The sequence below is a fragment of the Parasteatoda tepidariorum genome, chromosome 1 (genome assembly GCF_982258835.1).
Source record: "Parasteatoda tepidariorum strain Cologne lab strain chromosome 1, Ptep-v5.0, whole genome shotgun sequence".
In the NCBI taxonomy this organism is placed as follows: Eukaryota; Metazoa; Arthropoda; class Arachnida; order Araneae; family Theridiidae; genus Parasteatoda; species Parasteatoda tepidariorum.
This window is the reverse complement of record NC_141755.1, coordinates 27,249,202-27,262,085: the sequence shown is the minus strand read 5'-3', so window position 1 is coordinate 27,262,085 and position 12,884 is coordinate 27,249,202. Positions and strand designations below refer to the sequence as shown.

The window sequence follows — 12,884 nt, the reverse complement described above, 5'->3', positions numbered from 1 at the left end:
TTTAAAGTATTTTGCATAATTCGAATTTGAAGTAGCAAGACTATAATAAAATTAATTTTTCAGCGGAATAATAAGATAAGATACTAATAAGATATTGGTAACATTGTATAAAGATGTCCTTAAGCTAACTTTTAGAGGCCCGTAGCCCAAAATCGATCGAAGTTTTTTTGGCATTCGAGCTCACCCAGAGTTCGAAATTTAATATGCCAGATAAAAAACAAATTTCGCAAAAATATGATGCCAAAACTGCCGAAGAGAAAAGCAAAATATACTATTGAAATTGCATAATAACGGATCAAGTGTTATAATTCTTCTTAAATTTTATATAACAAAAATGTTTGCCCTATTTTATAATTAGTAACTGAATTAAACGGATTTTTGTATGTTTGTTTACATTCGCGGCAAAGCTAACCTTTAGCATTATCTTTCAGCCTGGTTACAGAATTTTCTTGTTGTTTTGCCAAATGGTGGTTTTTACTAAATTTGCCGATTTTTTATAATAAAAATTAATTTTATTGAATATACGTAATAAAAATATAAAATTTTTACTTAGTTATTATTAAATATAAATCATTGTTCACTACTTACTATTATTCTGATTCACTAAAATCTACAGTTTTTTTTATAGGTTTTTCATATGGATGACGCACAAGTTTATACTTGATATATATATATATATATATATATATATATATATATATACTTGAGAACCTATGTTATAATCACTGTTTGTTGCATAACAATCCGGAATAAAAAGAATAAAACTATAGTTCTTAGTATTTAAAAGTACTAAGACTGAAATAGGCAAATAATAATAATAAAAATTAATAAATGAAAAAAAAATCACTTACCTTTAAGTTTTAATTGCTTAAAAAAACACTTATCATTAAGTTTTAAATACCACAAGAATGAAGTTGTACTCAAGAGCGTATGCTGACATTCTCTTAAATACCGCGCCAATATTACAATGCGTAGAACAAAAATGATAGAAATCATAAAAAATTTTATCGTCTGCTACAAGATTTTGTGGAAGGAAAAAAATTTGATATAAGTTTTAAAATGTTTAAATATTTTTACAGTATCTTAAATGAATAATAAGTTAGAAATGTGGATTGAGCAAATAAAAAGAGAAATTACTTAAAAGGTTTACAATAAAAATATCCGGAAGTAATGCATGGCAACAAGTGAGCCAACTGGCTTTTATTTTCAACTAACATTAAGTACGTGTTCTTAATGTGTTTTCATTTCAAGAATTTTAATGTTCTTTCTGATTAAGTTCTTCAGAATTATCATTATCATTAGAATCTCTATTTGTTTAGTTATCTCCTCTTTTGGCAATATAATAAACAATATTAATGCGAAATTTTATTTAGTAGCGGAACATAACAAATCTCAGTATCAGTCATAAAGGAAAAGTATATTTTGAAAGTATTTATGAAAACTTTTTTATAAGCCCGAAGGCTTTTTTCATTTAGTGAGCTCATTTCCTCTATATCATCTTGTTTTTCATTCAACTAAGAAGAGTTTTCACTTAATTTAAAATAAGGGGCTTAAAAATTTTGTGTTTAAGGGCCACGTCAATAAATTTTGTGGGCCGCAGGTCGAAGCTAATAATATTTTAAAGGCGACGTTTTCTCCTATAATTATTTTTCTTTCTATTTGTTAGAACCACGCCTACTTTACAAGAAATAAATATAGGACTGCTTGAAAGAGTTTTCAAATTTGAGATGTTGTGTAGACCTAATTTGGATATCTGAAGTTTGTCCGCCCCTCACCCCCGCAGTAAGCCCAGGGGCGCCTGGTCACGGAAGGTCGCTGTGACTTCCGAAAATTCGGAAAATTTTGCCGGGCCATTCGGCACTTTTATGAAATTTCACTTTCTCTCTCTCTCTTTTTTTTTTTTAGAAAACGCAAATAAAATTTAGTCAATATTCCACTTTTATTTAACTTTTTTAAATAGCAATGATAAAAATATGCAAAAATATCATTTCACATATTTATTACAACATTTTTATATTTTCCTCAAATTTAATCCACACCTTGCATTTCGACATTCGCCTTGCATCATCGTTACTAGAGCGCTTCGTTGAAAATTACCCAGCTTTTTAGTATTTTCATGAAGTCTGATACAGGGTAAAATTTTCCATATTCTGATAGTTTTGACCATACTTGTTTTTTCTTAGTGTGGCGTTTTTTATATAATCCAGAAAGATAAACAAAAAATGCGTATTTTTTTACATCGTTTGGACCCAGATATATATTCTTCTTTCAATGAAAAAGAAAAAAAAATAGGATTATCTTCATAAAGGGGCTCAATACCTAGAATATCCTATTTTTATTCAGTTTACGACGGTATTTGCCGATCACCACATTATTTTTTATTCGGTTTATGAGATAGAAAAAAAATTACCTAAATCTTCATTTCATCTGCGAATTTTTTTTTTTTTTTTTTTAATATTCATTTATCAAATAGTTTATTAATAATTTTATGAACTTACTAGAATAATTCAGCATAAAATCGTTAAAACAGTAATATGTATATTGGTGGAAAATAACTTTAATGTGAAAATAGTAGCTACAAAATTATTTACTTTTTTTTTACTGAAGCAATTAATTACATTCTTCATAAATATTTTATTCTACAAAAATTACAGGTTTTTACCTTTTTTAAAAAAAATTTGACATATAAATGCCTTTTAAAAAATTTCGATTTAATATGCGGCAACATTTGCTGAATTGAATATCTCATTGTTCATTTTTCGAATGAAAAATAAATGAAAGTTTTATAAGTTCTGTTTATTTTTTATGCAAAATTATTTCACTTTAGTTATAGCAAATCTAGCAGTTAGTAAGTTTGATTTAAAGATTCTATATGCCATTTTTTTATTATTATATTGGGCAAATCATATTTATTTCCACCATTTTTTAAAAGAGTTTTTTTCTAGTGGTAGAGAAATAAAAATTGCAACAATAACTGTAAGCTTAAATTTCACCAAAACTACTATAAAGATTAACCTGATGGAAGAGATGTAAAAGGGGACAAAACGTAAATATTGTTGCCTATACAAGTGAGATGTCTCTTATACATACACTGAAATCGAATGAAACGAAACACAAGTCATTTGGACTAACATTTTAAAAGTTATTCAGGCTTATTGTAAAAACAATACAAGGTTTTAGCTTATTTACGCATCTTAACTTTACTGTTTAGGCAAGTGAGGTATTGTTTTCTTTCTATTTTTTTCTGATTGTATTTTATTTTATTACCGTCGTTGAACAGCCCATCAATTTTTTTTGGGTTTACAACTACTATATTCAACTCCGTAGCCTTGTCATTTTGAACCCAATTCAGAAGACAGGAGAACTCATTGATCAAGTATTGGGAGAAATTTGCCTTCATTGAGGACTTTTTGATAGAACTAACCATCATTTGCACATCGCATGGAGAGGAAAACCACGAGAACCTCCCACAGTTAGCCTGACGGCAAGGGGACTCTAACCCATGATCTGTCTACCACTGCGAATATTTTCACGTCAGCACTGTGATCGGTGCAAGCCGGATGCAAAATTCGTATCGACCAGTCACCCGGTTCATATCGAACCCGGTTCACCTCATTGGAAGGCGAAACCTTTATTCTCAGAGCCATCGCGGCCTTTTTTTTTATGCTGATTTAAATGATATAAACAAAAACTCGATTGTTTTAGTGATTCAAAACTTTTTTTTACGCAATTATTTTTTTTTACTTATCTGATTACGCCTCTTACATTATTATCTAGATTCTAGGCAATCAAAGTATTGGATCCAATGCATTTTTTAAGCTAAATTGAATGAAATCAAAACCAAATTTATTTAATATTGTTCAGAATTTATAAGAGTTATGAAGGTTTTATGTATGGAAAAGTACAATTTTTGTACCTAGACCTCTTTATGTGTATGATGGGCTATATAGAAGAGTGGAGCTCTGTTTCTTAAATACCTCTTTCACGCCAAATCCAATAAAATCAAAATTAAGTTAATTGATCTAAGCTTTTCAAACTTATGAAGGTTTTCATGCGTATAAAGATATACGTCCAAAATTATTATAATTATAGTAATTTTGATTATTATTATGTAATAAATAATTATAATAATTTTGATTACTATTATGTAATAAATAATTATAATAATTTTGATTATTATTATATAATAAATAATTATAATAATAATTGTAATAAATAAAACTCTTATAAATTGTTAACTATTATTCTTGTTCACTGGTTTTTTTTTCCATTCAATTTAGCGTAGAACATTATATGGTATCTATACTTCGCTTGTCTGTATAGCCATGGCAGACGCTTAAATTGGTAAAAGCTCAAAACAATACTTTTTATACTTAAAAACATGTTTTTAAACTACTCGTCCTATCTACATAATTTTGGTTTCAAATCAATACATTGGAAACAATATCTTGTTTGTTTATATAGCAATGTTTAATTTTTTGTCCTTTTGACGATCATCAGTAAACTCAAGATTGCGGGTAAGTAATTTCTTTGAGAAAGGAACTAACTTCAGATGTTCAAATTGGTCAGATCATTACTTATTTCCCTATTAAGGTAATTTACTTAATTATCATTCTGAGATATGAAGCGATTGTCTCTCCGTCACCACCTATTTCAGAAGATTTTATTCTTCTCCTTCTTTTTTATATATTTTTTAATCTTTTAAATTATTTTTATTAAAGGGGATTGATAATCGTTGAATGTTAAAAGTATATGAGGTTTTACCGGGATTCGATCCCCTATGGCGGTTTGAAGCCCGCATTCAGCTTCAAATTGATGGGTACCAGCTTGTCTGATGGGGAAGTAAAGGCGGCCTGTGCACATTGTTGACACCATTGCCACAATCATGCGGTTGGTCATGAAATCGAGGATCCTCAACCTCCATGACTGACTCCATAACGGGCGGTTGCTGGAATGCTTTACTTTTTGCATGAGTTTATAACTTAAATTATAGTTTACGCTATGAATATTGCAGATTACACTTGAAAGTGAAGTGTAAACTTGAATTACATAACTCTTTTTATAAATGCTTATAAAGACGATGTTGAATAAGGCATTTACAGGCTGGAATAGTTGCAAAATCGATCGGAATGAATGAAATTTGGATTGATTTATGAAAATTCTGCAATAAAATATTATTGTTTTAAATCAAATATCTTAGCTAAAATGTCTTTTATTTATTCGTATTTAGTTATCTAAAGAAGAATGCAATGTTATCAGTTTAAATGTTGCTCTTGCCTCATTTATTTCAATTAAAATGCAGTCTAATGTAATGTAAAAACTTCAGCGAACAAAAAATTAAAAAAAGGAATAAAAGTTTAAAAGTGCAAATTTAAAAAGAAAAAATTATTAACTCAGAGACTATTCCTCTAATATAGTCCAAATGTGGTATTTTGTCATTAAAAACTAAAGTTTAATATTCTGTAGAAATTTGCACACCTTTATAATTCATAAAGTTTTTTGATCATCATTAAATAAAACAATAATAAATAATTATTAAAAAGTACTTTTCTAATGAACTTTTCTTAGAATAATCGAGTACTGAGAACTTATAACTGAGCGCAAAAGTTTTCCTATTCGTTTAAAAAGATCATGAGATATAACGAAATATACAAAAATAGAAGCTATTACTTTGTTGCTCAAACTTTCTACCGCTCTCTTGACTTAACTATCCAAACTAGTTACCAGATAGTCAGAAATCTAATTCCGTCCACAGAAATGGTATGTTTATTCAGAGAAATATGTTTTTGTGTCTGTTTCTGTATTTTAATTAATAGTTAATATTTAGTATATTTGAGGTCAGTTAGTTTGTGAAAATCCTAGTATTAGAACAAATATTTTTCAGGGTGATTTTTTAATATTTGTGCTGTTTATTTCTGTGTACTTAATATTTTTTTCCCCTTCTGCTTTTCAGAATAGAAATATTTATTTGAATGCTGAATAAATTTTAATATCATGGAATTTCTTTCGTTTTACTAAAATAATTTGAAATTATTTATAATTAATCCAAAAGTGGATAAGATTCAATTTAAAGTGAAAGCAATTAAAAACTATTAAAATGACTTTTATTTTTTTTTTGCTGGGGCCTGGTAAATTCGATGCGCTTCTTCTAGGTATTGAATAGAACTTTTATGAACATCATTTAATATAAATTCCTCGAATTCCTTTCTCAAAGGGAAGAATTTATGGCCCTTTCACATATTGAAAGCAAGAATTCGAGTATGGTTGAACGATCACTAATTAAATTCGTTTTGGAATGATGAGTTCAGTATTTGAAAGGTCATTAACTGAAGAATGTATACTACGGTAATAGGAATTACTTGATATGTTTGTTTTTCTTTTTAGTATAATTTTAGATATATTCTTAAAAATTGTTAGTGATAATATAAGTTTTGTTTTACACATTTATTTTTTTTGTCATGTTATATGTGTATTTTTGTGATAGTTAAAACATTAATTTAGCGTACACTTGCTCCCACCCCTTTTTTTCATATCATGTATAGCAGTGTTTCCCAAACTTATGACCTTTGTGTACCCTTTTTAAATTTTTCGTAACGCTGTGTACCACTAATTAAAAAATGAATGTATTTTTTACTATAAAAAAATTGCACAAAAATTCAAAATCACAACTGGCTGTTGACACTACTAATTATTAACTGTTAACTTTGCAAAAAATAGCCAATAGAAAAAAACGTAATCGTAAATTTTCATGGCTAAGTTTGTTTTTAAATAAAAGTTTTTGAAATTTCCGTTTGTTGCAAGATATTTCGCATAAGAACGTGTACCCCCGCTAAACTGTTCCCGTACCCCTCGGGGTACGCGTACCACACTTTGGGAAACACAGACGTATACAATAGGAAAGTGTAAAAGTAGGTGTAATTCAATAATTTAGAATCTCCGAACAGAAATACAATTAACATTAAAAGAGTAACATTTTGAACTAAATTAAATGGATATAGATTAATATTTGTAGGTAAAGACTTAGTGCTGAAAAATGTTTAAATTTCTAACTTGCAAATTTTGTTAAAAAATTTTTTGAAAAAAATTTTTTTGAGCAATTTAAAAAATTTTTTTTTTGGTGAAAATATTATTTTTGTAACAAATGAGCGTTGGAAAAACATTCAATCTTTAAACATTAAACAAATAATTAAAAGTAAGATTCAAAGAAGAAAGAAGATTTTTTTCCTTTCAATTATTTATGACTTCCTTATACACTAGAAATTGAGAGTAAGTCGTATATTTTTAAGTGACAATTATCACATTTTATAACAGTTTTTTTTATAAAATACTTGACTGTTGTTGGCTTATCTCATTCTTTCGCTTCCCAGAACAACGGAATATTACACCGTTTTTTTTTCTATGTATTACTGAATAATTAATAAATAGATGTATTAATGCACTTCGTACTAATAATGCACCTTTGTTTATTAATTAAAATATGCAGGGCGGTTTTTGCCGTCATTCGCATAGATCAGTGTTTCCCAATGTGTGGTACGCGTACCCCCAGGGGTAAGGGAACAGTTTAGCGGGGGTACGCGTTATTAGGCGAAATATCTTGCAAAGCTAGCCTTGAAAATGTACGATTACGTATTTTTCTATTGGCTATTTTTTGCAGAGTTAACAGTTAATAATTAGTGGTGTTAACAGTCAGTTGTGATTTTTAACTTTTGTGCAATTTATTTTATCACAGCAGCTGTTATCACAGCAAAAGCAATATCACCCTTCTCACTGATGCAAATAAACTTATTAACAAAACTTAGTACCAAAAAGAAAAATAAACAAATTTTTTTAAAAAATGCATTCATTTTTTTATTAGTGGTACACAACGTTACGAAAAATTTAGAAAGGGTACACACAAGTCAAAGTTTGGGAAACACTGGCATAGATATCTACGCATTGTCAAAAAATCGGACAGCTTTTGTGGTTATTTTCTTTTGCGACAACAGGTCGCCTTCTAATGGGTTCGAATCCCAGCAATGGCTGGTTGATACCCTTGCCGTCAAGCTAACCGTGGGCGGTATTCCTAACCATGTAAAGCAAATACGGATTAGTTCCATCGACAAGTCCTCAACGAAGGCAAAATTTCGCCCAATAGTTGATGCCCTTGTCTTCTGGATTGGGTTCAAAATTGCAAGGCTACGAAGTTGAGCATAAGTAGTCGTAAACCCAAAAACTGTGTGGGCTGTTCAATGACTGATATAAAATAAAATAAAATAAAATCTCATAAAAATAAAATTAAATTAAAGTTGATTAATTTTTTTTTAATCTCGATAGGACAAGGTTGAAAAATATGGTAATCTGGAAATTATACTCAAAAAAGGAAGAAAAAAAAAAGATTGGCAAGCACATAATAAGCCTTCAGAAAATTCAAATAAAATAAGATTATTTAAAGATGAAGTGATTACAAAAGTTTCCGTTTGAACACTTATACTATTAATTTTGTGAATCTTCCAAATAGAAGTGTTTATAATAAAAGTAAATAAATAAAATATGGAAATGCTTCTTCAAATTTATTTTATTTATTTGTTGATACTGTATCATTGGAATTTAATATAATTTTAATTTCTTGGTAAATAAGCCAAATTATCTAGCGTTTAATATTTAACCAACGAAACTAACTAAAATTAAAGTAAATCTAAACTAAAAAATTCATTTAAAATATAATTCTACTTATAGATTTGTTTGCTTCTCTTAACATCTAACTCAATTTTTTTCTATTTTTTTTAATTTTTAAATTTAATTAAATTTAATTTTAAAGAAAATACGCAATTAATGCCCATTGCATTTGACATGTAAAGAAAAATATTGTATTGCAGGGAAGGAAATGAACAGAATGATACGAAAAAGATAACCTATAAAGAACTGCTTGATGAAGTATGCAAATTTTCAAATGTCTTGAAGAAAAAAGGTGAGATCAATATTTTTATTTACTTTTTTTTGTTAACTTTTTGGTACTCACTCTGCTATAAAATTATTGAATTAATTTTTTTTAGCTATATTAAGAAATCATTACAGAGGACGTCACAATAAATTTCAAGAGGAAATGTTTTCGAATTTTGAAAAACGTACTCTTCAGTTGAGAAATATTTTAGAAAACTACCAACAATCTACTACCAACAATCGATCTAAAAAAAGGGATCTCTATTTTTGTTACTTTGCTAGGGGCTTCTCAAGGCTCAGGCATTTTTGTCAAATATGGAGTCAAAAAGTATAACTATCAGAAATAGCAAATTAATATGTAAACAAGGGAAAAAAATATTAAAATTTAACGAATCACCTCTTAAAGAAGCGGGACCAAAAACAAAACTTGTTTTATAGTTGGAGGTAGCAGAGAGGAATTAAAATGCGATTATTGAAACTACCCAATGTTCTCTTTGGGCACTCAAACAGGTTTTGATTTTTACAGTCCCGTTTTCATCAGCTGTGATTTGTGGCATTTCCATAGAGTTTTTGACAATTCCTTACTTTAATACTAATTTAAGGGCCCCGGTGTGTATCTTTTTTGACTTCGTTTTTGGTAAGGATTCTATTAAAATATATACTAGGGCTGGGACAGCCTGGTTGGTAGGGCACTGGACCCATGTCCAAGAGCTCGTGGGTTCGGTCCCAGGCCGGCCGAAGACTCCCCGTGTAGTAAATGGTGACTGATGCACGTTAAATCTGTCGAGTCACAAAGTCCTCCATGTTCCCATAACAAATCAATACATTTGGGGGTACTGATCCAAGAATTTCTTTGTCTTTTGGATTGGTTTATAAGGCTACGGAGTTGAACATTAGTAGTCGTAAACCCAAAATTGGGTCGGCTGTTCAACGAAGAATATAAAAATACATACTAAGGGTGGTCTTTACGGAACATTGTGTAAGTAATATGTGTTACCGAGAAAGTTCATCTGACAAGGTTCGTTTGGATACTGCAAAAATGATATCTAATTGGAATCTAAACCCAATTGTTTTCAGTAGAAATTATGAACATTTATTTGCATGAATTAAATTTGATTTTATAGTTTTTAAAAAAATTATTTCTATAAAAATAATTTAATTTTATTTTAATTTTCTTCCCAGGCCTTAAAAAGGGAGATCGCGTGGCCATATACATGCCTATGATTTTGGAGTTGGTTGTTGCTATGTTGGCATGTGCTCGCCTTGGTATCATTCATTCTATTGTTGTAAGTTAGCCTTTATTGATCATTATTTAAGAAAGGAAAAAAAGGTAAACTGTTTTTTTTTTGAGCATTTAGTTTTTATGATGTTTTTATAGGTTTCGTTTAGATTATAATTTAAATCTCCTTATGATAGCATATTTATTTTATTTCGTGATAGAATTCTATTCCATTACTCCAATGCTATTTAAGCGAACAATCAAGAAAAAAAAAAAAAAACTCCAGAGGATATTCTGAAAAATGAAAAAAATTAAAACCTCTTGTTACCGGTGCAAATGTAAGAAAGTTAGACTTAGACTAAGACAAAAAACAACGAAAATAAACCACAAATAAAGTAGAGATATGGACATCACACTTAAGTTTTGGGTCTGCCCCCAGATCCTTCATCAACCTCAGTGTCTAATTACGTAAAAAGTGTTCTATTTTTTATGATTTAGGCACTGAGGAAGGTTCTTGTTTAGAGATCCGAAACTCTAGTATGTTCATTTCTCTACTTTTTACCTAAATCGACGTTGCTAAAAGTATATAGTTTGTCTACTAAAGTAAGAACTCCCCTAGCCATTCGTCTGGTCCCGTGGTGGTGACTATGGTAACGAGGTATAACTATTTCAAGTAGGAGTGTGGGGTCATTGTTTAGGACACATTTTAGCTCGGGTGGGTGAGAGAAATGGAATATTTTTCTTTGGTCTATTGGGTTAGCCCTAGAGTGAAGAGGAACTATCCTCCCTGAAATGCGCTATTCTCATTTCCATAGCAGCAGACGGCCTCAGACTTTGTGGCGAGGGGAGTTCTTGCCGTTGACAAACTATACACTTTCCTGATTTTATATAAATTTCGAATTGTTTTGAGTATCTAAAACATGAAGCGCTTCGTTTGTACGACAGCGCGAACGACATGTTTTCTTCATGTTTATGAATTCGTCAGGTAGAAATCACGTGAATTCACACACTTTTTTTCCTGACTTGGATCGATTGTCATGTTTTAGGTACTCAAATATGTTGCTCTTTTTTCTATTTTAATCATGTCATGAAACAAAAGAAATTTTTATTTTCAAATGTGATTGCATTTGGTTGCTAACATTAACATACTGTTTAAAAATTTTATTAAATTTATAATTAAAAAAAAGTAAGTTAAACAAAAGAAAGAAAACTTTCAAGAAAGATTGTATTGTGTAAAAGATTCACGAGTTCATTGTTAATTTTTAAGTCCTAAAATTGTTTTCTGTTACTTCTTTATTTACTTTTAAAATCGGATAATTTTCCCATTTAGCTAATATAAAGAATGAGAATTATATTCTTATTGTTCTCTTTCATGATTGTTATTTTAGTTTGGTGGATATTCAGCTGAGTCTTTGGCAGAAAGAATCATCGATGCGCAATGTTCTCTTCTTGTTACTGCTGGTAATTACTTTATGCGTTTTGTGCGTAGTGTCTTTCCACAAAGAAAAGTCAAATCAACTTTTAATTTCTAAACAACAACTACCAGTATTGAAATACCATTTTTAATTTCTGAACGACAATAACTCTGAGGGTTAAAATACCACTTTTCATTTCTGAACGACAACAACTATGAGGGTTAAAATACCACTTTTCATTTCTGAACGACAATAACTATGAGTGTTGAAATACCACTTTTAATTTCCGAACGACAACAACTATGAGGGTTAAAATACCACTTTTCATTTCTGAACGACAATAATTATAAGTGATGAAATATCACTTTTAATTTCTGAACAACAACAACTATAAGGGTTAAAATACCACTTTTCATTTCTGAACGATAACAACTATGAGGGTTGAAATACCACTTTTAATTTTTGAACAACAATATCTATGAGTGTTGAAATGCCGTTTTTAATTTTTGAACGACAATAACTATGAGTGTTGAAATGCCGTTTTTAATTTTCGAACAACAATAACTATGAATGTTGAAATACCACTTTTAATTTCTTAGCGAAAATAAATATGATTATTAAAATCTTGTCTGGGGAATTAAAAAATAACTATGAGCTCCTTCAGGGAATTGTTTTAAGCGTCCTCTGAAATCAAAAGTAGTGTATCAAATTTGTAAGTGGTTTCAACTTTCATTTTTTTCTCACAAACTTTTCTATCCCCAGAAGAAAAAAAAAATATCTTATGCTCATTAATGTTAAGAATAGAATGTGTAAAACATGATTGAAATTCAAATTGTTTTTGACTTTACACAATCTAATAACCAAAATCGTCTCGGAAGTTGGAAATTTTTTTTTTTAAAAATAATTTCAAGATAGGAATCTGCATATATGCAATTGCAGAATATGTAAATTTGAGAATTGTTCTATCATGTAGTCGTTATATGCCACATATATGGCAAAATTAAGAAATTTTGTTACTAGCTAGTGGCCAGTAGTCACATATTTAATAGTGACCACATTTAAATACACTCTTTGTAGCTATTTCTTTAAAAATTAGTAATTATAAACTATTAAAAACCTTTCGATATTATTAATGTGAAGCATTTCTCAAACTGCAGGGTTCATTTCTATGACGTCGTAACAACAAGTTATTATGCTCTCGTTTCGTAATAACCGAACCAATGGTTATACAGTGATACTGTGTAATGACAGAATTATGGCGAGCAAGGATGGAGTCCTAAAGTGGTAAAAAATGCACAGAGAGTTGCAAATCAATATTTAGGAAACGAAAA

At 29.5% G+C, this 12,884-nt stretch overlaps 1 protein-coding gene across 2 annotated transcripts in view; it reads left to right on the top strand.

Moving 5' to 3' along the window:
• The window catches only part of LOC107442272 (acetyl-coenzyme A synthetase, cytoplasmic), a 47,993-nt gene that overhangs the window by 17,012 nt on the left and 18,097 nt on the right, over window positions 1-12,884 (top strand). For both annotated transcript variants that reach the window (XM_087160632.1, XM_087160623.1), the window contains 3 exons: window positions 8,856-8,947; window positions 10,102-10,205; window positions 11,527-11,599. In XM_087160632.1, the coding sequence (XP_087016758.1) occupies window positions 10,134-10,205; window positions 11,527-11,599 (145 nt within the window). In that variant the 5' untranslated portion in view covers window positions 8,856-8,947; window positions 10,102-10,133. The remainder of the gene's footprint in view (window positions 1-8,855; window positions 8,948-10,101; window positions 10,206-11,526; window positions 11,600-12,884) is intronic.